Source organism: Daphnia carinata, chromosome 9 (genome assembly GCF_022539665.2).
Source record: "Daphnia carinata strain CSIRO-1 chromosome 9, CSIRO_AGI_Dcar_HiC_V3, whole genome shotgun sequence".
NCBI lineage: Eukaryota > Metazoa > Arthropoda > Branchiopoda > Diplostraca > Daphniidae > Daphnia > Daphnia carinata.
Genome location: NC_081339.1, coordinates 2,522,236 through 2,548,200, shown reverse-complemented (window position 1 = coordinate 2,548,200; position 25,965 = coordinate 2,522,236). Strand labels below are relative to the sequence as shown.

Here is a 25,965-nt window from a genome sequence, read left to right as displayed (position 1 = left end):
ATTCTTACCAAGAAGATCTTGGTGGTGTGATCGTACAGTTTCACTTGTTGCATGTATTTATCCGGTTTTGTTTTCCAAGAGCGAAAACGATAAAATCACGAACAAAAACCCGTCTCACTTCTGTTTTACACGTTTTTATCTCACCAAACAAGTTTATTAGTTTATTCTACTAGAGTTTTCCACAGTGCTCTCTATACCTCAAACTAAAGTTTCATTCTTTTTTAAATATTCATTTCGTATGCCAGTGAGATGTTTAACAGTTTTTTCTATCTGCGCAGCATTTCCTTTGCTGCACGTTAATAACCTTGAATACGAAATAAGGCGGCAACGAGAATCTACGCAGAGAAAGGTAAGCGTCTTCTTGAAGATTCCGACATATGTGAGGTATTTTAGAAAAGCCAAATTGCTGATACATTGGTACGTGCACGGCTACGTTCTTGGCTGGATTTCACTCTGAACGGACACTAGTTTTTCGGGAGTAGACGAACAAAAAATGCATATTTTTTTATGTCTTCTCCCTTATGTGAAATCGCGTTTCTAACTGGAAACAAGTTTCAGCGTAAAACCAGTTAAAAGAAAAAGAAAAGAAACTTGGAAAGTTTGACAGAGAACTCCTATGTAAACGTACTTTACAAACATCAGGTATGATGAGCTCTTATCCGAGGTCAATTCGACTTGTTCCGCAGGGACAAGGTCTTGCACCAACCATGTTGACTGTTGTTTTTGGTGACGAAAGACCTCTTTAGGGACATTTCGTGTCTTGTGATTTTATGTGGCCATCACTTTGCTTGACGCATACCGATAGAAGGCAAACAAAGGGAATTTACCTGACATGGCCAAAGGGTCTCGGGGAAGAGCTAAAGGGTATTTTTCCAGAACAAAACAAGGAAGAAGAAGCATAGCATGAGACGGAATAGGTTCAGTAATCATCCAAGTATAAATCCAGGTGGCGGCGACGATCATCGGCTTCAACCTATTCGGAAAGAGACAAAGATAGCATTCTACCCTAGCACAAAACTGAAAAAAAATGTTAAGAAATCGAGGTCGAGACCGGATAGAATAGAGCCTTGGTATAGAGAGGGAGAAAACTTTCACTTGTGTTTTTCATAGCCCGTGGCCCGTCCACTAGCTTACATTACCGTTTCAGCTCTCGTAGCCTACGTTACTGTCGTGGTGTGTTCCTTCTAAAAAAGAAGTGTCGTTTGTTGTCAGTGATCCACGACTGTGGCAAACGAGTTCGCTTTGGCGTGCGAACTTCGCCCACATCTGCTGTTTTCTCCCGGCTTCGATAAGAAACCCGTGTGCTGGCGATTGTAGATCATGTAGTGTGATAACCAACGGTGTTATGTGATCATAGTCCTGCAATGGCATCGAAAGTCTTACGTTGCTTCTTATTAAGTTTTTTCGTCTTTGCTTATTGCCGTTCAGTGTTTTGGTATCAACAAACGTCCACCATCAAAAGTCAATTCGTTTGCAGTCGTCTTGATATCGGTAATGTTTCTCTTTGTTAGTTGGTTTTCTATTTTTTGCGTTGTGAATACGTTTTCATGCGTCGGAAATCCGTTTTTTACAAACTTCAATAATCACATCCAGATCTTAATTACCAGTTGTTGCCCTTGCTGCCAAAGGTGACGTGAATTTATTTCTTCATCCACGTCGATACTGTGGGAAAGGCGTTCTTGAAACACGCTTTTTTTTCTTTTTTTTGGTGCCGCTTGAAACCGAAAGTGAAAGTGAAATTTCAACAGGTACTTAAAGAAGAGGGGCTGCTTGATCATGGAGAGCCTTTCTGAGCGGTAAGTAGGTCCGATCCATGCTTGGGGGAGAAAGCGCGCAAAAGGAAAAGTGGTATGCCCTACTCCCCAGGCTTTGCACTGGCTGCTGCCTCTTTGTAAATTCTGGTGGTGGGAAGGCTGTGTGTGCTGTTGTTGAACATTACTGTCACATTTCGATTTGGTCAGCCAGCCTTGACCCAGTTTCTATTTGTTCATCGTTCAGTCTGGCAGGTGTTACATGCGTAAGTAACTGAGGCCCACGAGGCGTTACGTCGAATTCCTGTTGTTTTTTGTTGTTTTACTTTCCCTCACTTTTGTTTTCAACTGACATCGGTTGCCACGTCGTTTTTTCATAAACAACAGCATTAGCGTTTACTTCGTTGCGTGTGGACTAAATAATGCAGCGGATGCAGACCTAACTTTCTTGATTTGGTAATAGAAAAGAAAGGCCTTGCGTTTTCTGAGAAACAGTGATAAGTTTTTGCTCTTATCTTGTCATTGTAACTGTCCTTTCTTTTCTTGACAAACTGAAATGTAGTGTTCAAGAAATAGAATTAGAGATTTATCATAAGATTTTTCGGGTAGCTATATCTCTATATGACAGCCAAACACGCCGGATGTTAGAACATTCTAACTCTGGCAAACTAAAAATATTCAACTGGTTTCTTGACAGCAAATAGGTAATACCACACAGAGGATTTTGTGTGGTATAAATCATCGCCACCAGAGTTGAGAAAACAAAAACAAACTCGATTGGAATGCATTAGCGCGCGATTTATTGTTCTTTGTCTCGAATACCAATACATTCTTGCCAAAACGTCACATCGAGCGTAGTGGCCAGACTGAGTCGACGTCAGTCATGCTCGTCCAACTTTCTTTTGTTAATAATTTTTTTAGTGAGTGACAGTAGTCTCTGTGTAGTCTGCTAATATTATATGGTGATCTGCCAGCATATGGGAGTTAACGGTAATATGACACTATCGCATCATCTTCAGCAATGGACTAGTTCAAAAAAGTGTTTTAGAAATAAACTGTTAAATGGGGTAACGGCTTTCAAAGAGATCTAAGATAAGCGGCAAGAGTAATTCATCTTCTTTACAGTGTTCATGGTTTGAAAGCTTTCTTTTTTTGTTCTTTCCTAAATAGAAACGAGAAAACCGTTTGATAAATCGTAATATACCTTACATCCTGAGAAACAAAAATTGCTGTTCACGAATGAAACGTGAATGTTAAAAAGTGCACGAAACAAACATCTTTTGAAATTCTGTTTCTACTACCTGTTCAAACTTTTATGTCTATTGTGTATCCTATTGCTTAGCTCTTTTCATTTAGAATCAAACAATAACCGGCGTGTAGACAAAGGCTATTGGTATTGTATTAACAAGGTAGTATGATTTGTCACAGGTTGAATATTCAATTTGGCATCCCTTTAAAAACTAGTTTTTCTTTTTAGCTATTTTTTTGGGGGGGGAGGGGGGTTTGATATATGTAAAAAACTTGCAGTTAATTTTATTTCATGTGTATTTTACCATACCAGAACATTTTATAAGAAATTGCACAGGGAACTTTTTATTCTCCGTGTGCAGATAGAAAATGAAAATCGATTGCGTCATTCGCGTTTGAAGAAAACAACAGCAGTGTTTTCAAATCACCATGACTAAGCGAAATAAGTGAGAAGAAAAAATTGCTTTTTGAACCACGAACACGCCTGACGCAACTGGTACTCCTGAGCTAGTCATCTTCTACTATAATACCGCCTTTAAGATGCCACAAGGAATGGAAGAATTCTTTTTTCAGGGTGTTATTCAACGTTTTCTGAAGTCCTATCCGTAAAAGGATTATTGTCATTTAGATTGCGTTTTCTCGTTCGATTGTTCTTCATGCACCGAATAGTTCAGGCGAAATAGTTTGTTATGCTTGACATGGAAGAAAAGTAACCGTAGCGTGGGAAAAAAAAGGAAATAACATTGCACGTTACGTTATTTGATTGTCAACAACGTAGGATCCTGCGGGTTTCAATTTCATTCTTCTCCAAAGAAGAAAGTTCTTCTATGTCGTAACAAAAAACCGCTATGCGCTTGTGTCACTTTCTAACCATCTCGTGCCGCCCCAAAATGGTTTGCGTACATGCGATAAAATCTATTGCTATTCTAAGTTTGAATGCCATTTAACATAGTTTATATAAACGTTTTAATCCTTTTTTTTTTTATTAATGTAGATGTCCATGGCCGATTTTGCGATTCTCAGTCGAACTATTCAAAATCCTGTTTAGTTTACGCAATCCATGGTAATGACAACGAATCATGCCTGGAGGAAAACACCGATTTCAATGTTTCTGGCTGTAGCAGCGTCTTGCCCGTGAAAGAAAAACTTTTGGTTTCGTTGCCAACAGTTAACGTTCTAGTGATATTAAAAAGCGACTTACTCAAAGTCAGTTTCATGGTCATAAACGCCTTCACCATCCTAGACATTTTTCTCAGCCGTCGCACTAAGCCTTGGAGATTCCTTCTTCGCATCCTATACCGCGTAGGGCGGTCCAACCTCAAATGGGGATTGTTGTGGGCAGTTTTCCAGCTCTGGTCCCATTTCGAGGGTAATTGTTCGCCCGATATAATTGAGGTCGACGTCGAGCAACTGCCCTTTTCTTCGATTCTCCACCAAATGCAGCAGATATGGATCGCCCTTCAGTCCTATCCAGTCTTGTTGGTGGTCACCTTTTTTATTTACAACCTTGCCGTAAGCTGGATCGTGCATCGCTTAAATCATCGAAACGGCAATCACAACATGATGACCACTAACAGCACTTTGGATCATCAGACTAATCTACATTTGACTAATGGCGCTAGAAACGTCCGACGAAGAATTCTATCTCGATGGTCTCTGCTGATCGACTGCTTCTTCAGACCTCTATCCTTTGATACGGCCAATAATTTAATGGATTTCGAGCTGGATGAAAATGTGGAGCAGTTAATTGAGCGTCTAGCTTTGCCCAATTTGTGGCTTACGCCTACAGTACCAACTGATTATCTGAATTACCTTCCTGTGTGGCGATTCGAATGCTGGAGTCAAACTGCTGAGGGTCCTATTGGTACGGAATGGCAAATGCCCACCTCCGCAATGTCTTCCAATTATTCAGAATCAACCCCTGTTGACAATCGATGTTCTCTTTCAAACTTCCTTTGGAATGACAACCAAACTCCGCCCAACATGAAATGGATTCCTAGTGCGGATTGCGCTATTTGTTTGGACAAGTATCGCACCACCGTAGATGTATGCGGACTTCCGTGTGGCCATCAGTTCCATCATAATTGTATAATGGTTTGGCTTCAACGAGACAATCATCACTGCCCAATATGCAGATGGCCTGCATACCAGAATAAATATCTATCTACTTAGCTTGATCTCATTTTTGTAAAAAAAAAATCCATCTAGTGCACTTTACTTTTAGCTTTCTTTCACATTTATATCTCTTCTTAGTTTTACATGTCTGGATTTTGGTTGTTTTAACGTAACCAAGTTCATCCTTTACGTAAGACCATTTCACTTTATTTATTTAATTCTTTTCCTTTCAATTCATCGATGTCAAAGTATTTAAAGTCAGAATGCCAGCGCAGAGACGTTTGAGATTTTTTTTTATTTTAGAGGGAAGGGCTAGGTGCTGCTGCCTGTGATAACGAGCATGCAATGAACGAAACAATGACTAATATGTAAAGACGCTTAAATGTGACTTGTAAGCTATTATTGTTTTCCTTTTTTTTGCCTTTTTGTAAGGGTAAAGAGTTTGGGATATTAATCGTATTCTTCTTGATAATCTTATCACTGTAAAAAGCGAATCTCTATGTATTTCCTTTAATAAACGAATTTCTTAGCGGAAATGTTCAGCGTATTACTGATGAAAATGTCGTTTTTAAATATGTTTCGTATTTTACATCTTTTCAAACTAAGCTTCTGTTTAAGATTCATAGTTTGATTTTAATGTTTGTTTAAAAAAAAAAAAAAATTTCCCGATAGGGATTCTATTTAGAGGAGATAATATAGTACACCACCGACTTCGTTTTTTATGACATTTCTCTCAAATAGATGGCGTTAGCTGTAATAGGGATTCGATACAGGTTTCTTGGGCTACAGGAGAAATGACAGCCAAAAGAAAAAGTTTGTGTCAACCATATGTACTTCATAAAATCCATATAATGAATTTGATCAATGATATTATTCTGTTTGTTGGTAGGGGAAAAGGTTTTGTATATGACTGCTGTACTATAACTGTGCTGTAACGTGCTAGCGCGCCAACATTTGTTGCCATCCGTTTATTTCAGATATTTCTGATCTCATGAAAAATAGGAAATCAATTCTCGTGATTTTCATTGATTTTAATCTAAAGCACATCTATTGATTGCTATATTGAATATTTTGGAAAACAAAAAGAGAAAAGTCGGGAATATTTCTTTGTCTGGCTTATTTTAAAACCTAACAATTTGACAAAAAAAATACCACGTGGAATTCTATAATAAATTGCACATTATACTCAAAATCAAATGCCGATTTCAGGAAAAATTATTGGTTTTTTCAAAAAACGGAAGGGAACTTCGTGAACATCGGGAGCCGTTGAGTTTTCGGTTACAGATCGCAGAAACTTATTTTTAAAATAGATTTGCAATAGATGGCGTTAAAATACACCGGACGGTTAACTTTTCAGAAACAATACAACGACGCTAAGAGGAGCTTTTGGCCTTGTTTAGACTGCCTTTTCAGCGAGAGTGGAAAATTTTTCGAGTTTTCTGCTGTTACATGACATTAAAAGATTCAAAGTATCTGGTTTGTGAAGTTTTAGTTTTTGGTAGAAGTGATTCATACTGTTGTGACAACAAGTAATAACAGTTTTATTGAACATGAGTGGAGGAGTTTATGGAGGAGGTAAATTAATTTATAGATTTTAATAATTTTTTTACGGTCGTTTTCATATTTTTTGTTTTTAGACGAAGTTGGAGCTCTCGTTTTTGACATCGGTCATTATGCATTACGAGCCGGGTATGCTGGAGAGGACTCTCCCAAAGCTCAAATCCCTTCTGTAGTAGGGGTACTAGAACAGGCTGCGTCTGTTGAAATGATGGATGTAGATCGAATTAAGGAAGCAGCACCAGCTTCTGAAAAGAAATACTTTATCGACACAGTTGCACTAAACGTTGCCAAGCAAGGCAGACGAAGTAATGTCTGTAGGGATTTTTGTGTCATATATATTTCTTTTTTTGCCATTAGATTTGGAAATTGTTGGCTACCTCAAGGATGGTATGATTGAAGATTGGGATGTTTTTGAAAAAATCCTTGACTACACATATGCCAAGTGCATCAAGTCTGAATCTGAATTTCATCCAGTTCTTATGTCTGAAGCACCGGTATGTTATATATTATGTGTTTATAAACTGACCTATTTTTATTTTACGTTTGTGTGTATTTCAGTGGAACACCAGAGCAAAACGAGAAAAATTAACAGAAATTATGTTTGAAAAATACAATGTACCAGCATTTTATCTTGTGAAAAATGCAGTTTTAGCTGCATTTGCTAATGGAAGAAGCACAGGAATTGTTGTTGATAGTGGTTCCACCCATACATCAGCTGTTCCAGTCTATGATGGATATGTCCTCTCTCAAGGTAACCACTACATTTAAAAATCACTGTATATGTAAGTTATATGATGCCATAACAAATAGCTAAATATCACTTCATTTAGGAATTGTTAAGTCTCCACTTGGAGGTGATTTCCTCACAATGCAATGTAAACAACTTCTTGACAGCAAAGACATAGAAGTGATACCTCCTTATATGATTGCTGCCAAAGAAGCTGTCAAAGATTTCGAAAAGCCTAAATGGACGCGCAAAAGTAATTTACCAGAAGTCACTAAGTCATGGCACAATTACATGATGAAGGTAAAGTAAGCTACTGTACTTGCAAGTATGCCGAATTTTATATCGTTCGCTTCATTTTTTTGCGGGTAACATTTAGGAAGTTATAAGAGATTTTCAATCCAGTGTACTTCAAGTTGCCGATGCACCGTATGATGAAGATACGGTTTCATCGATCCCGATGGTCCATTACGAATTTCCGAACGGATATCACCAGGTAAAATTTATTTTGTACGTAAATGAATAAACAATAAATTTTAATCGTATCTTTCATGCCAACCGCGTAGGATTTCGGCTGCGAACGTTTTAAAATACCTGAAGCTTTATTTGATCCTAGTTCAATCAAAGGCGTTGGTAACACAATGCTTGGAGTAGGTCATGTGGTCACTACTAGTGTCGGCATGTGCGACATCGACCTTAGACCGGTATAACATCTTTTGCTTAAAAGTTCGTAGAATTGTCTTTAATAATAAAATTTTCTTTTTCTTCTCCTGTTACAGAGCTTGTATGGAAACGTTATTGTCACAGGTGGAAATTCTTTGTTATTAGGATTTTCTGATCGGCTAAACAGAGACTTATCAGCCAAAACACCACAGGTGCGTGTAGAAATCGCATCGTGTAGCCTTAAATTGATAAAATTTGTTTTGTGTTTTCCTTGCAGAGCATGAGGCTAAAAATTATTAGCGCCAGCGGATCCGGCGAGCGTAGGTTTGGCGCGTGGATCGGCGGCTCAATATTGGCCTCTTTGGGATCCTTTCAACAAATGTGGATCTCTAAACAAGAATACGAAGAGGGCGGCAAGACACAAGTGGAGCGTAAATGTCCCTGAAATTAGCAGCGTGGTCATTATCTGCTGTATTTGGAGTACACAAACATGCCCCTTCCCACTGTGTAACTCATAATTCATGATTAAATGTAGCCTCACGGATACGTTGGCAGTCGATCGCATGTCGCTATGATCTATCATCATATAAATTAACATTTTTCAACAATGGTTTGTTCTTTTGTTTGCTTTTTGCTCTGAGGTGGTGTTTTGTATAGGATTGGTTATCATGCCTGTATATAATGACAGCAACAGAAATGCTCTCATTAATGGCAACAGTTAAAAAAAACTAGTTTTTATTTGTACGGTGTCCGTGTTGTGCTGCGGGTAATTTCGTAGGCGATGATACAAAGATATTAGACGGGAAGTAGATCTTATCGCACCCAAAAAGATCAGCCTTCTTTTTCCCCCTGAAAGCTCATTTCAGTCTGGCAACACTATGATCCTTTTCAGTTGGGCTTCGTGTTTTTATTCATTACGTTTTATTTTAAAAAATGTTGCACAACATAGAAATAGGAGAGCAGTAGCTAGACATCTAAAAAGGGCGCATGCTTGCAGGCAGTAGGCAATCCTAATAATAATTATGATAGCGCTAGAAAGCCTGAAAGGAGTGTAGAAAGGAATCATGAAATAAAAAAAAAAAGTAAAATAGGCTTGGTATACAAATATAATGTCCAACTCTATGTAACGTTCTCATGGGACGGGAGGGAAATAAAGCGAGCGAGGGTGTTGAGGGTGTCCGGCAACGAGCCAATGCCAAACTTGCTGAAGCTGTTCTCGACTGGAGACATGGAAAAATGGCGTCCAGCGAATCCTGTAACGCCGTCCTTGGTAATTCCTCGGCGTCTCAGGATAAAGTTGGTCCAATGTCGACCTTTTATACGGTAAATATTCGTGGTGAAAGTATATCTCATATTTTGTGTGTTATTTGGATTATCTACGTCCTTTACGCTGTTATTTAAGCGTTGTTCTGCGACCACATCTTCATTGTATTGGAAGTTCCTCAAAGCTTGCTTTGTTATTTTTCAGTTGGTTTGATATTCTCAGTATGGTTTTTGTTCTTTATTTCGTATCAGCTTCCCATTGGTTATTATTCACGGATTTTTTAAAAACAATCTCCAGCACTTCTTTGAGTTTTGTTTCAAATGCTTTGATTTGTTTATGTTGAACATTGACAAAGTGATTCATCTCTCAGCTAGAAGTAGCATGCCTTTTTGGACTGCTTGCTGTGTTGTTTTGTTCTTTTTCTTCATTTATATATGTGGATGTGTTGATGCAAACTTATACAGGTACTTCAATCTTGCCTTAAGGATCCTGACAAGAACTATCAGGAGAAAGTAGATGCACTTCTTAGAGCGTGGGAAACATTAGCTTCCTACACCAATCAGTCTTCCCCAAGAGATAATGTTGATTATCTCACAGAAAACTTGTACAGGTATAAGTGGTTATAATTATTTTACTCTTCGAAACCTGGAATAATACTTGTTTTGTTGCATAGGGATACGCTTATGCTGGTTTTACGAGGAGAATGGAATAAACTTCCACAAGCAAACAAAACACATCTAAATGTCACCCTTCAGAACACCATTTCCAACCTGTCTAAAACACCCGCCTATAACCTATGCCAGCATGTGATTCGCGTGGTCAATAATCCATGGAACGACCCTACGTTGAAAAAAATCATCGACGGCGAATCGATCAGTGAATCAGAAGGTCAGAGTTGATCTCATTGCATTTGGCATTTATTCAACTTTCATGATCTTTTCAGGGCTTGAGTTTTGTTTGGCGGAAATGCCAACGCTCCTGACAATCCGCCTCGATAGGTTATGTGATGATAGGTGCAGAGACATTGCGCTCCGACTAGTTGCAGTCTACAGAAAATGCTTACAGGACTCTTCAGATTCACGGTTTTTGGAGTCATGTGCAGTGTCATTTCAAGAACAGTGGCTAGATTTGCATGTGGCGCTACTCTACAGCTTCAAAAAGAAAGAAGAAGTTATCGCAATATTAAAGCAACACACCTTGGAAGATGGCTATAACTTAGTAAAGCGCCTCATCGACAAGCATACGTCGCAAATCCATGCACAAAGTAGCGGGAGTAGTGGAATCAACCGAATCTGGCGGCATCACAGCTTGAAGACTGCCGAATTTGCCAGCCAGTGTTTGCTTACCACGGCTTTGATCATATGTCCTCCTCCGAACTGCCTCTCATCACTAGCCATTCAGCTTGTGAACTTGCAAAAGACGATCGGTAACTCAAGCCAAACAGTGATCGAGATGCTGCATACATTGGTAGATCAGAATAAACTGATGACATCGGCGCACATGTATGTTCTCTGCGCAACGCTTTCGGAAGAGGTAATCATTTCAAATGTAAGCTTTTCTATGTGCGTTTTCTAACCTTTGATTTTTATTACCCCTGTTTGGAAATGCTGTAGCTTCGTGGTGATCTAAAGTCATTCTGTATAGAACTCTACGTCAGAGCAGTGGCGGTTGATCTCAACGACTTGGAAAATCGAAAGTTAAATCCAGAAGGAAGTGGAGTAAAAAGCGGTGAAATGGGTCTAGCAGTTGTGTTCTCTAAATTGGCCGAATTGGTCCGTGCCAACGTGAGAATTTGCAGAGAGATCGCATTGACGGCCTTCTCGCTCCATCCCACCAAGGAGCGCTACGATAAGCTGGTGGAGCTGGCGGCATTGACACTTGAAAACGGATTCAAGTTGGAGTCGGTTGCAACTACCGGCGCAAAGCCATCTTCATCACTAACGATCACCGACTACGGTCAAGCAATTATGGAGCATGGCCGCGGTGCCGTGGTTGGGGAACCGCCACCAGGAAGTGGCGGAGGTCCGGGTGGTGGCGTTGCCAATGACGAAGCTCGCGATGAAAGCGAATGCCTGAATTCTACCTTCGTGAGTGTCAAAGATGCATTGGAGGATGCGGATAGCGGAGTGGACCTGAATGACATTACCAACGGCATCGGAGAGCAAGAGATCGGAAGCCCGAGTACGCTGTCCCAGGAGGAGGAAACGCAATCTCCCTATTCCGATTCTGCCGCTGCCACGTTGGGTGTATCGAAGGCTGTCATAAACGATCTTGCCAGTGTGGTGCACAGTGTGCGGTGGGATGTGCTTACTTGGAAAATTGGATGGGAGCAGCTGAAACCTCTCTGCCGGCGTTACATGGCCGATCAGGAAAACATGCGTTCTGTCACCAAAGAGCTTCTCTTCCTCAAAATTGATTACAATCGGTTTAAAGACATGCCACGACCTGAGCGCGATGAGTTTTGGGGCATCGAAAAGGGCTACGAAAACTGCATGGAACCAGTGATGGAAATTGAAGAAAGAAGTCGGCCCCGCGTCAAAACGGAACCCAAACGTCAAAAGTCGAAACATTCGTCACGGCAAGCGTCTGAGAGTTCCAGCCCGTACGCCGATGAAGTGGCTGAGCGCAAAAAAGTACTGAAGAAGAAGACCTGGATGCGCAAAGTGACGCTGTCGCTCAAAACCTCTTCCGATTCCGATAGTAGTATCGGATTCAACCAATCAAAGTTGAATTCTGAATCGAATTCAACTCCGGATGGTGTCAAACGATCTGCAAGGATCAAAGCCAGCAAGGTTTGTTCAATTCGATTCTCAATCCTTATTTTATTAATTTTAATGTATCGAAGCAATTAAAAAATGAAACCTGTTTTATTTTGCAATTCATAATTTTTCATTGCAGAAAACCAATGCCGTGTCTCGAGGTTCATCTCCTCTCGTGAAACGATTACGAGAAATCCGACCAGATTTTGGCAGTGCCAATCAATGGCAAGATTCTTGTCCAGTCACACAATCCACTCGATCTCCTCTCTGCGACTCAGCAGATTTACCCAGCAATAATATTGTACAGCAGCACATCCAATTGTCTCGTTGTTCGTCGTCTTCGTCCTCCTCCTCTTCGTCGTCTCCGTGTCCCAATGCCGCCGATCATTTCGCACCTATGCTCAGCACATTGGATATGCAACCCAAAGTCATTTTGACGAGAACGCCCGTCAACTCGCCGGGACCTTCTCCGATCAAGAAAGCGAACAGCGCCACCAAGATGCTCCCGGCAGCAGACGGCATTGTCGGCTGTCGCGTCCTCTTAGAAAAACTTGATAAAGTACACTCCGGCGTGGAGCGAACCATGACTAACCTCAAAGGCCTCGATCACGTCCAGGTATGGCAAAAATTATTCTTTTTATATTTTCATCTAGAAAAGGGAATACGTGAAAGATTCTTTGTGTTTCAGGTCAGACCACCTCCCACCGCCGTACACATGGTGCAGCTACGTAACCTGCCGGCCAACAGCCGACTCGCTACGTCTAATGGAATGCCCAGCAGCGCTGACGGGAACGGTGATACCGGTGTCAGCAATAATGGCAACGCGGCGAGTGTCCACCGACAAGAGCAGCAGCAGGAACAACATCAGCAAGAGGAAGCCAGCAAAGCGCCCACCTCTTCGGCATCTTCCTCCTCCTCCCCCGGTGGCGGCGAAGCACCGCCGTTCACGAGTACGCCAAGTGTCCAAATCACAGCTGCACCATCGGGCAGTGGCCCTGGCTCGGCCAGGAATGTTACCGATCCGGATCCAGTGACGTTAGTTTCGACTCCTTCTGTTAGCATCTTCCAAGTGGCCCATCGGCCTGCAGGCAATAATAGCAGCGCTGTCTTACAGCCTGTTGCAGCCGTGACGGGTTTCAATCCGCCAAACCCCAGGGTGAAGACGCCGGTGGCTTCGCGATTGCCAAAAGGTTCCAGAAACGCTGCGCCGATTGTTAGACCTTGCATGGATGATCTGCCTTCCGTCACTCTGTCGCAAATGTTGGCCCAATCGCCCAGCATCGATAGCACAGAAGCGAATTCGCCCCAATCGCAGCCTGTCGCTACGTCCAACGGACCGAATCCATCGTCAGGAACGACTTCGCTTGCAACGAAACAGACCTCGTCCCAGTCGGGAAGTTCGCGATCTTCACGGGTCCAGCGATCCAGGGGAGAACCAAGCATACCGCCAAGCCCAGGCGATGGTACCATGGTCTCATCGACGGTGTCTGTTGCGAGCAGTTCGCCTCTTCCATCGGATATCAGCTCTCCGTGTAGAGTCCCATTGGTCAAATATGTCGATCTGGATATGGTGAGCAGTCCGTCGAGACCCAGGCCTGGAAGTACGACCGGCGTGCGACGCCACAGCCAGGGCTCCAATTCGAATTCGCCCGACCCGCACAGATCAAACACAGCCAAGGGTCATCGAGCTGCAGCTGCTGGACAGAATCCATCGAGTCCCGCGTTAAGCAGTCCGCAGAGTCCGGCACTTCAAGCTCCACCTAGCCCGCTGTCGTTTCGCAAACAACAGCAACATCATCACGTGTATCGACAACAGGATAATAAAGCCATGACCGGCGATAGACTGGCATCTCCAAGTCACCCGTCGCAATGTTCGTCGCCATTTTCGCGGCCATCAAGTCGTTCCCAGGTAACCTGCTGCTCAATTATCTTTTTTTTTTTTTTTTTTTTTTTTTTTTAAGTATAATCCTTAAAATGTCAAAATTTTTTCTTGTATGATAGGATACTAGTCCGAGTCCATCAGAGGTGCTTAGTGGATCCATGTTTCCACCAGGATTTCTTCCTTACGGCCCTTCGGCAGATGCGGGCTCGAATTCGAACCATCCGGGAGCTAGCCCATCTCACGGAGCTGCAACATCCGCCAGCCGGCTATCCAATTTCGGTGGCATTTCACCTAGTCAATCGAATGCACCGAGTTTCCCGTCAGCTCTGCCGAAATTCGGCCAGGCTTTCGGAAAAAAGAGTCATTTCGACGTGATGCCTGTACTGGGATCAATGAGCACACCACCACCAGCTGCCATAACAACAACCTCGTCTTTAAATCCTGTTCCGTCTTTGCAAGATCCGAATTTACAGGTGAAATTATAATTGTCTTGATCAAATTGAGTTCTCCATCTAACGCGCGGTACATTGATCTCCAATAGGTTACACGCATGATTAACAGTGGTTTAGGAGGCAACAGCTTTGGCGATAGCAGTCGCAGATTTGTCGAGGAATCACATAATCAATCTGAAGAAGAAGGATTGGGATCGAAACTTCACTCGTTGCTGGAATCGGCCCTCAACGGGCAGATCAGCCGATCGCCTACGAGAGGTCTCCCGCAAACCCAGCAGTTAGTGACGGGCAATCCTGAAATGCTGCTATCAGACTCTGCGCCTTCCATCAGCCCTCTGGTGGGCGGAATGGACTCGCAATCAGGAAGTGATATGGCCGGCAGTGGGGGTTCCTTATCGGAGCAATTGCGCGAATTCGAGTCCGTCTTTGAACGTGTTGCCGCCAGCACTGGAGGCAGCCACTTGCAGAATCAGCCCGACCCTTGGTCGGAACTGGCCAATCCCGACGATGGATCGTACATGGGAGTCGGCCCTGTTGAATTCTTAGCGCCATCGTCCACTTTTTCTGAATCGATGGACGTGTCTGAAGCATCGCCTACTTCGCCCAATTCTGCGGACGGCCATTTATCGTGCCCGCCAGAAGATGGAGGGTCAGTGTCGGCCGTCCCCGTCAATGGGAAAGGCGCACCGCTGATGCAACTCCTCACCGTCGCCTCAGCTGCCCGCCAAGCGCTGGAAGACGAAGAGAAGGAGAACGAAATCACCAGCCCGTCTCCGATAGCGTGTCTCGAGGTCAAGGTGGAGCCCACCGTCGAAGACGTGGTCAACGATGAAACGGCTGATAAAAAAGAGAGGCAAGACCAAGACAAGTTGAACGACGGTCAGCACATCTCGGTGCTGTTCCCCGCCAGCAGGGTGGTGTCACTCTCGACCGTTTTCACGGGATCCATCATGGTCAATACAACCGAAGCTAGTCAACCGCCTGCCACGCCGTTACCGAGGAGCACGACGCCGCCGACGACAGGTTCCATCAAACCGGAAGCACCGCCAAAAAATAATCGAAATAAAAGTTTCCCGAAATCGAGTCCGGTGGTCAGTCCTAGTGCCAGCGGGAACACGACTCCCAACAAAGCGACGCCAGTTGCAACCACATCGACCGCTGCTTCGTCGGCTAGTCCAGCTGCCAACAAGGCTCCCCAAAAAGCGCACGACGATGAGCACACTGTCCTCAGAGTTCAAGCCATTTTGGAAGAGTACAAGGAACAGTTGAGGAATTCCCCCGATCTCCAGAACAAGCCGGCCCCGCGCAGGTTAATCATTGCGTATTTTCATCATCATTTGCATTTTCAAAAATTTGATTTTGCATTTTTTCTAGACGTTCCAACCCTCTGCCGTCTCCAAACGCCACGCCAAAGAGGCGAAAGTCGGTGCAGAGTAAGGTGAAGTTACTCTCGCATCATGCGCGGCCTGCTGAAACGAATTCGGATGGAACGCCGAACGCTAGCAGCAGTGCGGATTCGACTCCGAGCGCGATGACGGAGCAACTGTCGGTGTCTTCGAACGCGGACATTACCCCTAGCACTCTTCCGGCAATAGAGTGCGTTAAGACGGAACCGAACACGTCCCCGCCAACCACCACTACCACCACCACCACCACCACCATGACTACTACAACAACGACGTCCTTAACGACAACAGTCAAAGCGGAAGCGCAAAAAGCCGAAGGCACGACGACGTCTGTCCAGATGTTGAACGCGTCAGCCGGAATCCAATTGTCCATCCCTGTTAGCGCGGTGGTGACGAGCAGATCGGCCTCTTTAACCATTACGAATGACGGAGGGACGAGCGCAATCACCTCAATTCCACCAGGTAAATCTTAGTGATGTTTTTACATGTCAGTTCTGTCTAGTTTCTAATGCAAATTTGTGTTTCTTTTTCTTCAAGGAACAGGAGCGGCTACGACGGCCACGGTTTCATCGGCTCCGCCAACTCCACTTACTTCGTTGGCCGGCGTGTCTACCGTTCCAATCGGCATGCTTCACCAACAGCTGCTCGTTCAATCCGGGTCGGGCGGCGTACGGCAGCTTCTGTTCCCGTTGAATTTCTCTTCTGCTCGCGGCGGTACATCAGCCCCGCGCTACATTCAAGTGCGCCAAGTCACGATGAGCGGCCAACCAGGCGTGCTAAGTTTCCCGGCTCGTTTTGGAACGCCGATCACGATGCGAGCCGTCGCGCACACTGCCGTCAACGTGACGCATCCGGGCCAGCAGCAGACTCAACAAACTCAGGAGCAGAACGCCGCGTTTCCCGCCAAATCGGCCGTGCCTGGAGACACGCACGTCATACTCTCTTCCGAGATCCCAATCGCCAACCAGGTGAGTACTAAAATTAACCACCATCCAACTATGTACTTTTGTTTCTAACGTTTTTCTGTTCTTATAATTGAATTGCCAAAGTCTTCGGCTAGTGGTACTGTGCCACAGAGGAATCCCTCGTTCAGCGTGGAACTGGAATCGACGACGACGTGCTGCGCAGCGCAGGCGAGCACCCCGAAGTCCGAGGCGATTTCAGTAGTGACTGTTCCAGTGACCGCTCCCACTACGACGAGTGTCTTGAGACTGGTGCCGCAGTGTGTGCCGACAGTAAATAGGGTTAACCTGCCCGTTCCAGCTGGTATGGACACCAACGCTTTGTTGGCGACGACTTCGATGGTCACCTGCACGGCTACGACTTCCACGCCACCTCCTGTGCTGGCCCCTGTAGTTGAGGATTCACCTAACGTGGCCGCCACTGTCGTCGAGGAGGCCGATCACGGCAAGTGGAGCGATCAAGGCACGCCGAGCGGTTCCAGGAATTCAGTGGACGGCTCGGTGACACCAGCGGCCGACGAGAAGCTTCTCAATGACGCAGAGACGGGCGTTTCTGAATTTCTGCCGTGTGCCGATTTCATGGGACCGGGAATTTCACCTTCGCCTTGTTTCAGCCTTTCAGATTCACCATTAGGTTCGTCTTGTTTTTTATCATTCGCTTTTCGTTTTCCATGTTAACGATCTGTATGTCGAAAAAAAACAGGATCGCAGAACTCGTCGCCAGTCACGTCACCGGCCACCTTCCAGGCGTCTTCAACCGATGAGGATTCCAACGGTCTAGTTACATCTGGTGACGGAGATCTGGCTCCGTCAGGTGGTCTCCGAAAAACATCCAAGTCGAAAATCTTAAAGCGAAACATGAAGCCACGGATGGTCATGGTTCGCAAGGATCACGGCGGAATGGAGTATCGCCGCATGAGTGACGGTGAAGGAGGGCCGGCCGTCATCCGAAATGATCGGCGCTCGTTAGGCAAACGCTTGGCGAACAAGCAAGCCGCCATTGCCGCGGTGGCCGCTGGAGCCGCAACGGCTTGTATCAGCTCTCTCTCGCCTGCCCAGCCTGAAAGCCATGAAACGTCGCCCAACGCTCAATCACCTCCATCGCCGAAGCTTGTTTCTGAAGATTCTGAATCTAGCAGAACGGTTGTCCAAGGCAAGTGAATGATGAAACAATTTTTAGCTGTTTTGAAAATGTTAATCGAATTTTTCAATGTGTTTCTCCAAGTAGCCGTTAGGCTTGTGATTAAGAAAGAAGGGGACATCTCCGTGGTGACGTCGAAAGCAGAGTCGATGACGACACCCACCAAACTATCGGAATTGACGAAGAGCGAACTAGTGAAAGCGCGACAACAAGATCCGAACGACTTGTCTTCCACGTCCATGTCTGCTGTTGCCATGAATAGCGACCCCTCGATTAAGAAAGAACCACCCAACGAGGAGGACACGAATGCCAACACGGCGTCAACCGATACCTCAGTAGAGATGGATGAATACATTGTACGGCCAAGACGTTGCGGTCGCTTGCAGAAGGACGAAGTCTTGAATCAACACGATCCCGATGTCTGTCCTCTAGGTGAGTGACATTTTTGGCAAGGGGAAATTTTTAAGACCGTTTTGTTTTGAGCCGTCATTTTTAACTCGGTTCGTAGAACGCGGTAAGGCGAAACGCAGATCATCGGTTCGCACCAACGTCAAGAAAAATTGCCCGTGTTGCGTGTCAGTCAGCGAAGGTCGCAAACGAACTAAAAGTGAACCGCTTGGCATGGATAACGCGTCTCCAGAACACACGGGGCCGGCTAAGAAAGCCCTTGTCAACGCACTGGCATCCTGCGCTGTGGCGGCGGGAATGATATCGACGACAGCCTCGACGACCGCCGTATCGACGTCAGCTCCTACCCCAGCACCTACCCCAGCTGCCGGCAGGCCGAAAACGACGAAGAAATACGCTCAACGCAAAAGATGAGGTTTGCACCTCAGTCGCTGGCATGCGCTTTCAACCCCACCCACTTTCGAATTTGATAAGTACTCTTTTCTCTTTTTTACTACTACTACTACTACTAAAGAAAACCAACCAAAACTGTCATCGAGACATTCCCGTGGTCTAATCCCCCCCCCCACCGTCTAGTCACTTAAGATTATGTTCGTCATCTGATTCGATTGACGTATAGAAAAGGACCTCTTCGTGCCACTGATATTTTCACTCAATCCCCGTTTTCTTTGTCCATAACTGCGTAAAACAAAAAAGAAAAAGAAAAAAAAAAAAAAAGAATGTGTCCCAAAATTTTGACTTTTTTCAACCTCTTATCCTCGTTACGACGTTTCCCTAGCTTTTGCGTCTCTCCAAATTTCTACAACTGAGCGTTTGTCGTGACCCTGTCGTTTAGGTTTAGTATTACGGTTTTGCGTTTCTCATATACATTTTCGTTTTTTTTTTTTAAGAACCGAAAAAAAAGCTAGTTTCCGATTGCCCTTCGCCGTACCTCTTTCCCATTGCAGCTAAATCAAGTTTGAATGTATCTCACGTCTTCATTGAGCTCTCGAGTTTTCAAACCCCCCCCCCCTGCTTTATATCAGTGTTGAGTAGTACCCTTCCACTCCGCCCTGAATAGGGATTTAAAAGCAAAACAAGTAAATATTGGAAACAAAGAAGAAAATGGGGGGCAATTTCTGTCTGTTCTTTTTGGTTGTCGTAACTCTTGTTTATATTGCCACACCTTCGTATAACTACTACCCGCCCACCCGAGGAAGAAGCTATTCCTTGAAAGGTTTCATTTCGCTTATTGATGACGATGGAAGGGGTTCTATTGCCAGCCTGTGATGGATCACGTGCTCAAACACACACACACACAAAGAAAAAAAAAATTTGACAACAGCAACCTGTGGGAACTTTAGCTAAGGAATCAGAGTTTCAAAAACGCCGAGCGTGTGACGATGAGAATGAAGATAGCGGAGTGTTGAACATTTTTTGGTGTCCTCCGGCCACACATCAAATATCGTTATTTCTTGTTTAAGTGTTAGGAAAAGAGGAAAACAAAAACAAAAATAAAAAACGCGAATGAAGCCGATTGGAAGTCGTCGTTCTGTCCCACTATCTCTCTTTAAATCTTGTATCTTCTCTTTTTTTTTTTACACACATTTCTCTGTATCTCCAGGTCACGCCAAAACGGGGATCTTTTTATATGAATGTATTATAGCACATTTCCATTGGTGAATCGTCTTGTGTGGAAACCCGTGTTTCAGTTTATTTTTTCCGTAATTATTTTTTTGTTTTTCTTTATTATTACTTTCTTTTTCACTTCTTTGTCCTTTTTTAAAAATTATTTATTAGTAACCGAGTTGTGTTTATTCTGACTGGAAAAAGAAGAGGTTACAAAAATGAGCCAATTCGACAACTAAATTTACCCCCCTGTATGTGTTATAAACGTCTTGGTCACCCCGTCTCTGATGTTGGATGTCTAAATGACTTTTTTTTTTGAGAAAGAGTTTTTTCCCATTCCTGAATTACTCGGCATTTCGTGAGAAAAATTGTGCGTGTTGATTTTCGGTACGTTTACCTTTTTTTTTTATTGTAAAACTCGACATAACCTTTTTTGTGTTTTGATCTACTCCCACCTGGAATTCTCTGTCCTGAGCTGTGCCGTATTGCCCCTCCTCCCTTTCCCGATGTGTCTCAACAATTATAAAATTCATGTGTTGAGTGTGCAACACATTCTGTTGATTTTTTTTCCGATGTCAATTTTGTCCGGCTTTTCATTACTCGTAACAAACGAATATACTCGCTGGAAAGTTGCCTTCTGCGATTTTATGGGTATTATAAATCTCTGATTCGTTTCGTTGTGTGATTAGTAGTTCAGAAGTTCTTCGTTACTTCCGACACACTTCGGAAATTTGCATATAAACAGCAAGGAACCCTGAATTAAAAATCAAATCAATCACTGGGAGTAGATTTAAAATTCGAGAATGCTTATCGTATGAAGATTTAAAAACTCGTTTGCTTCGCATTAAAACCCGAAAGATTGAACGCTACCGTCGTCTGTCATATCCGCCATTAGCCATGTCACCATGCAAACATTTTTTCCCTGTTGTTTTTTTTTTAGTTTTCCCCCTGTTTTGTGCGACTACATCAACGAGTAAGTAACATACGATCATTATTTTTATTCAGGCATTATTATTTTGCTCTATTGTTAGAATTAGGTAGATGGAAGCGTTTTATGTCAACCAGCAATGATAAGTTGAACACAGATAGTAAGGAAGTCGATGCTCAGCTGGTGCTTTGAAAAATGCAGCCGTATGATTTTTGTAGCGTAAAATATCTCTAAGCTCTTCTTCAGAGCATAACAGAAATATTGTTGGTAAATTGTTGAGTATTACTTGACAGTGAGTCTCTTGCATAGAATTGTGAGTAGAGGTTAAAGGAATGGCTTAACTGTTTCAATAACAAGCACACTAGCTGAGCTATCAGTATTTAACTTATCAGCCTTTTTCATCTGTATCATAATAATATTAACTAAATGGTTCATTAACCTTTTTCAAGTTTGTATGCAATATTGTGACTTTTGTTGTACTAAATATTTGTTTGTTTGAACTTCTTGAACCTACGTTCAACTAACAAAGTTTTATGACAACTGTTTGTGGCAAGCTCTTTTTGAAGAAGATTGGAAATATGGAATGTTTGATAACCATTTAGCAAAGGATTTCTTTTGAATGAAAAACTATTTTACAGATGTAACATTCCCTGTCTTCAGTCTGTTCATATTATGGTCCCATAGTTATGGTTCCCATATTATGGTCCTGCGAAACTAATCGATCTAGTTTTCGTTATTTAACTTGTATCATTTTTAAAGTCCCGGTGAACCATGAACATACTTAGATCTCTTTTATTAAATTCGTATGTTGTTCTTTTATCTAATTCGTTTACATCTGTTACATTTACATAGGGTCAATAAAAAAGAAAGTCCTGATAGTCGCCTCATCGCCATCGCCGTCTTCGCCAACGCCGTCTTCGCCGTCTCCAACGCCGTCTTCGCCGTCTCCAACGCCGTCTTCGCCGTCTCCAACGCCGTCTTCGCCGTCTCCAACGCCGTCTTCGCCGTCTCCAACGCCGTCTTCGCCGTCTCCAACGCCGTCTTCGCCGTCTCCAACGCCGTCTTCGCCGTCTCCAACGCCGTCTTCGCCGTCTCCAACGCCGTCTTCGCCGTCTCCAACGCCGTCTTCGCCGTCTCCAACGCCGTCTTCGCCGTCTCCAACGCCGTCTTCGCCGTCTCCAACGCCGTCTTCGCCGTCTCCAACGCCGTCTTCGCCGTCTCCAACGCCGTCTTCGCCGTCTCCAACGCCGTCTCTATCGCCTTCTCTATCGCCATCTCTATCGCCATCTCTATCGCCATCTCTATCGCCATCTCTATCGCCATCTCTATCGCCATCTCTATCGCCATCTCTATCGCCATCTCTATCGCCATCTCTATCGCCATCTCTATCGCCATCTCTATCGCCATCTCCATCGCCGTCTTCGCCTTTGCCTTCGCCATCATCTCATCGCCGTCTTCGCCTTTGCTTTCGCCATCGCCATCATCTCAACGCCGTCTACGCCTTTGCCCTCGCCATCACCTCATCGCTGTCTTCGTTTTAGCCTTCGCCGTCATCTCATCGCCATCTACGGCATTCGCCTTGGTATTGTTTCGTTTTGTTTTGCATTCTAGTGTATAAGTTAACCCGTTGGCTACCACGCCGTTTGCTCCCATTTTTTTTGTAGTTATAGGGACTTGGGCGCTGTTCTCCTCATGGCCATGGGGGGAACAGTCGCCATTGCGCCTAATGGCATAAAGCCATTAGGCGCAATTTTACTCTTACCTTTTAGCACAGATTCAACCCAAAAAATCCAGGTCTAGGCACGGCGAATCCGACGGTAAAATTTCGAGAAGGAAGACCTTCATTTCATGCTTCGCCACGCGAAATGAAACAGCTGATAGAAATTTTGGCAGAATAGCTGACGTGGTGGCTATGAAAACGAATCGGAGTTAGCCACTTGTCCACTAGATGTCTCGAAAAATATGCATCACAGAATTATTTGAATTATGGTTTTTATTTTTTGTTAAGAAAACTTTTATTTAAAAAAAAAAGTAAGTTTTTAAGTAGGTTTTTTTTATATGGTTGTAAAAATTATAAACATTAAAAGTATGGCAATCCGTTCAACCATTTTAGCGTCAACTTTGACGAAAAGTTGAACTAAAAAGGTTCAACAAAAGGTTGACGCCAAAATGCGCCCTTATGTTTCACATGTCAGTTGGAGTTTTCTCAGGCAAAATTTCTAGTAACACAGCATTTGGTACCATCTTTACCATAATTTTATACACTATCCTGCATATCTCATTGATTAAGATTTAAATCCTTTTATAGATTTTCACATCAGTGAGCAAGGTTCAGTTTAGGATTGAGAGCCCTCAGCGACTATAACACCTAGCCCATATTCAAATTGTAGCACTTGATTGCTGCCACTGATTCTTCAAAATGCCTATCTTGTATAGAATGCTTGACAGCCAAATGGTACTCCGACGTCACATAAATATCAATTGTTTACTTTATTTACATTTATTAAAAATTTTTAAAGGAATGATTTAAACAAATGCCAAAGGTGAGACATGCTGGAAAAGCTTGATATGAATGTGTAGACGTAGTTTTGGAATTCAGAGGTGCAGCCGGCTGTTGGGTAAAACTTCATTAAATTTTTTTTTCAATTCAATATGTTTTAGTTACTATTTGTGTGATTACGCAAAGGATTGTGCCATCCAGGCAATGTGGATATTCTGCCATGTACATGATAAACCAAGGATTCTTCGTCAACATGCAAGATGTTACTCCCTGGTAATGCTTTTCTGCTGAGTTTGTTAAGTTTTCTAATTTTAATCGTCAATGTTGTATTAGTAAACTACTGTTGGCAGAATAGCTGATACATTGGGAAAACGGTTATGGCAAGTGTGATGAATAAATCACCATAGGTCAGTTGTCTTGCCTTCACAATTGCAACGAAGATGAATCATGGAGTCAAAAACATTAAAAGGTGGTACTATTTTAAATTTTTTAATTGTTTTAATTGGTGTATTGCTAAGTGCTGATACATGTTTAGAACATGCTGGAATTCATGTCATCCTGGAGAGGACTTAAAAAAAAACGAGCTTTATCCACGAAGCAGCTCATTAATCATGTCCCAAACGATTGTCTGCGTCAGCCAGCAATCTTTCAATGGCTAACAAGCATTTAATAGTTTTGAAAATCGCGGTTTGCACTCCCTAAGGCGACATTCCTTAATCCCACCTGTCAAAAGATTTGAATGCAACCATTTTCTATTCTGAACTGTCGCCTTCGAAATTCTTTTTCCATAAAATGAGGTGATATGAGGTTATAATGGAAATTGTCGTCAAGACTGCCGAGACCATGTACCTTCTTTACCTTCACGTTTAGTGATCAAAACAACCAACTATGTAACCTTTCTTCTTTTTTTTAAGGTGCATGGAACGTCCAATCGGAAAGCCCATGGAAGGTCTCTGTGGCCAACACGAAAGGTTCTCCCAAACTTTCGTATTCAAGTTTTGGCTATGGTGATCATTTGCAACTGCATACCCTTTTAGAAGCTCCTGCCAGGAATCTACAGGAATATGGCAGATGATGAATTTATGTACCATGTAAGCGATATCAATAAGAACGTTTCATGCTTATCTATATTTTATTTTCTTAATTTAGATTAATAGCAATAGTGAGCCTGCAAAGGTTTCTGGTTGGGATGTTATGACGAAAAGTTATAATAATTTAAAGTACGGAATTGAATTTCCCTCCATCAGTCGCCTGTGTATTCCCGCGTATTACGGTATTAATTATTTAAAAATTGAAGTGCATATCTGGGCTCCCTTCCTTTCCGTAGCCCCGTTTCCCCTTGACTCGTAATAAGCCCGTAGGGGGTCATGCCCCTACTGTACGGTATATATAAAAACAACATATACCGAGGTTTGGAGGGCTCTGGCCGGAAAGGGGACGTGGGGTGCCGCTTCGTCCGATGATGTGTTCACGGAGGGTGACGTGGCTGCCCACAAATCCGAACTAAAGGTTAATCGCTCCTGTAAAAATGTTCCAAATCTTCAGCTCTTCTTCCGGCTTCTCTTAGCCAATCACCGGGTAATCTCCCCGGTGGGTCAACAAGGCAGTGTCTCCCCCTGCCTGGGTTGACGGCAACTTTTGAAAGGGCTATTGTGCCTTTTTAAAGTTGCAAAAATAATTGTAATGTGCAGAGAATTGTCAATAAAATTTTTTTATAAAATATTTTTTGCAAAATTCGTTTCTTTCATTGTCTGTGTTAGCTTTGTTCACACATTGCATTTATCAATTTTTTTTTGGCTTTGCTTTATTTGTTTTTGTCACATTAGATGGTAAGGTGACGGGTATTGGTTTACCGTTTATCTGTAAGCATTCTATTATTATCCAGGGATCGAACCCTGGATGTTCGGCATACATCGCCGATGCTCTACCAATGAGCCACGAATCATATGATTTGAAGTTGGCTTTTTTTTCTAGTCACTTGTGGACTTGCATTTACACTTAGAATAAAACTGAAATGCAATTCTGCAATATACTCTTCTACATTATTTTACTTCATTTTTACACATCTACTGAGGTTTGAACCCAGGGTTACAGGTATCGCAGATAAAAACTCTACCACAGAGCTAAGAACCTTATGGAAGCAATAGAAAGATAAACATATAGTTGTGAAAGACTGCATAAACATCCTAGACGATAACATATGATATGCGATAATAAAACATTTAGATATATCTCGTGGCTCAATGTTAGAGCATCGGCGTTGCACGCTGAATGTCTAGGGATCGGTTCCCATACGAGTAAAACAAAATACAAAATTACTTCATAAAATATCCAGATTGTTCCTTAAATCTAAGTTGAAGAATTCAAAGAGTGTAATAAATAATACTTACAGATAAACGATAAACCAATGGAAACAATGCTTACCATCAAAGGTGACAAAAACAATAAAGGTGAATTAAGCAAGCTAAATATAAAAAATTGTAACGTGTGAACACAGCGAATACAGACAATGAAAGAAACGAATTTTGCAAAAAATATTTTATAAAAAAATTTTATTGACAATTCTCTGCACATTACAATTATTTTTGCAACTT

The 25,965-nt window shown here is 43.0% G+C and overlaps 3 protein-coding genes and 2 long non-coding RNA genes across 6 annotated transcripts; all 5 read left to right on the top strand.

Moving 5' to 3' along the window:
- The first annotated feature begins 1,133 nt into the window (after nt 1–1,133).
- LOC130689207 (E3 ubiquitin-protein ligase RNF103-like) lies at nt 1,134–5,650 on the top strand. 2 transcript variants are annotated; one of them, XM_057512237.2, is made up of 2 exons: nt 1,134–1,491; nt 3,994–5,650. In XM_057512237.2, exons 1-2 carry the CDS (start codon nt 1,365–1,367, stop codon nt 5,169–5,171), a joined length of 1,305 nt encoding a protein of 434 aa, XP_057368220.1. In that variant the 5' UTR covers nt 1,134–1,364; the 3' UTR covers nt 5,172–5,650. The 2 variants fall into 2 exon arrangements, with proteins under 2 accessions (XP_057368220.1, XP_057368221.1); XM_057512238.2 differs by lacking the exon at nt 1,134–1,491 and adding an exon at nt 1,559–2,741.
- Nucleotides 5,651–6,532: 882 nt separating this feature from the next.
- On the top strand, nt 6,533–8,669 carry LOC130689240 (actin-like protein 6B). The gene is made up of 9 exons (XM_057512278.2): nt 6,533–6,689; nt 6,752–6,979; nt 7,032–7,168; nt 7,233–7,425; nt 7,505–7,701; nt 7,778–7,894; nt 7,965–8,102; nt 8,178–8,273; nt 8,339–8,669. The coding sequence occupies exons 1-9, from the start codon at nt 6,665–6,667 to the stop codon at nt 8,504–8,506; spliced, it is 1,299 nt and encodes a 432-aa protein (XP_057368261.1). The 5' UTR covers nt 6,533–6,664; the 3' UTR covers nt 8,507–8,669.
- Nucleotides 8,670–9,288: 619 nt separating this feature from the next.
- LOC130689185 (mucin-5AC-like) lies at nt 9,289–19,631 on the top strand. Its single transcript, XM_059497034.1, has 15 exons — nt 9,289–9,384; nt 9,790–9,935; nt 9,999–10,213; nt 10,269–10,858; nt 10,939–12,117; nt 12,224–12,700; nt 12,773–13,993; nt 14,086–14,439; nt 14,508–15,727; nt 15,793–16,286; nt 16,362–16,792; nt 16,874–17,420; nt 17,490–17,939; nt 18,015–18,359; nt 18,436–19,631. Exons 1-15 carry the CDS (start codon nt 9,298–9,300, stop codon nt 18,747–18,749), a joined length of 8,070 nt encoding a protein of 2,689 aa, XP_059353017.1. The 5' UTR covers nt 9,289–9,297; the 3' UTR covers nt 18,750–19,631.
- Nucleotides 19,632–23,002: 3,371 nt separating this feature from the next.
- On the top strand, nt 23,003–23,490 carry LOC130689248 (uncharacterized). The gene is made up of 3 exons (XR_009000682.1): nt 23,003–23,108; nt 23,180–23,326; nt 23,391–23,490. It is a non-coding gene; the product is annotated as an uncharacterized LOC130689248 (long non-coding RNA).
- A 98-nt stretch (nt 23,491–23,588) lies between these two features.
- LOC130689247 (uncharacterized) lies at nt 23,589–24,196 on the top strand. The gene is made up of 3 exons (XR_009000680.1): nt 23,589–23,644; nt 23,705–23,840; nt 23,907–24,196. It is a non-coding gene; the product is annotated as an uncharacterized LOC130689247 (long non-coding RNA).
- Nucleotides 24,197–25,965: the final 1,769 nt, after the last annotated feature.

Bases quoted from the DNA above. Each gene is read 5' to 3' on its own strand.
- LOC130689207 (XM_057512237.2), top strand. From the start codon at position 1,365: ATGGCATCGAAAGTCTTACGTTGCTTCTTATTAAGTTTTTTCGTCTTT. The intron at 1,492-3,993 runs GTAATGTTTCTC...TTATTAATGTAG, and splicing joins TTGCAGTCGTCTTGATATCG to ATGTCCATGGCCGATTTTGC.
- LOC130689240 (XM_057512278.2), top strand. From the start codon at position 6,665: ATGAGTGGAGGAGTTTATGGAGGAG. The intron at 7,169-7,232 runs GTATGTTATATA...TGTGTATTTCAG, and splicing joins TTCTTATGTCTGAAGCACCG to TGGAACACCAGAGCAAAACG. The intron at 7,702-7,777 runs GTAAAGTAAGCT...GGTAACATTTAG, and splicing joins GGCACAATTACATGATGAAG to GAAGTTATAAGAGATTTTCA.
- LOC130689185 (XM_059497034.1), top strand. From the start codon at position 9,298: ATGGCGTCCAGCGAATCCTGTAACGCCGTCCTTGGTAATTCCTCGGCG. The intron at 12,118-12,223 runs GTTTGTTCAATT...TTTTCATTGCAG, and splicing joins CAAGGATCAAAGCCAGCAAG to AAAACCAATGCCGTGTCTCG. The intron at 18,360-18,435 runs GTGAGTGACATT...CTCGGTTCGTAG, and splicing joins TCCCGATGTCTGTCCTCTAG to AACGCGGTAAGGCGAAACGC.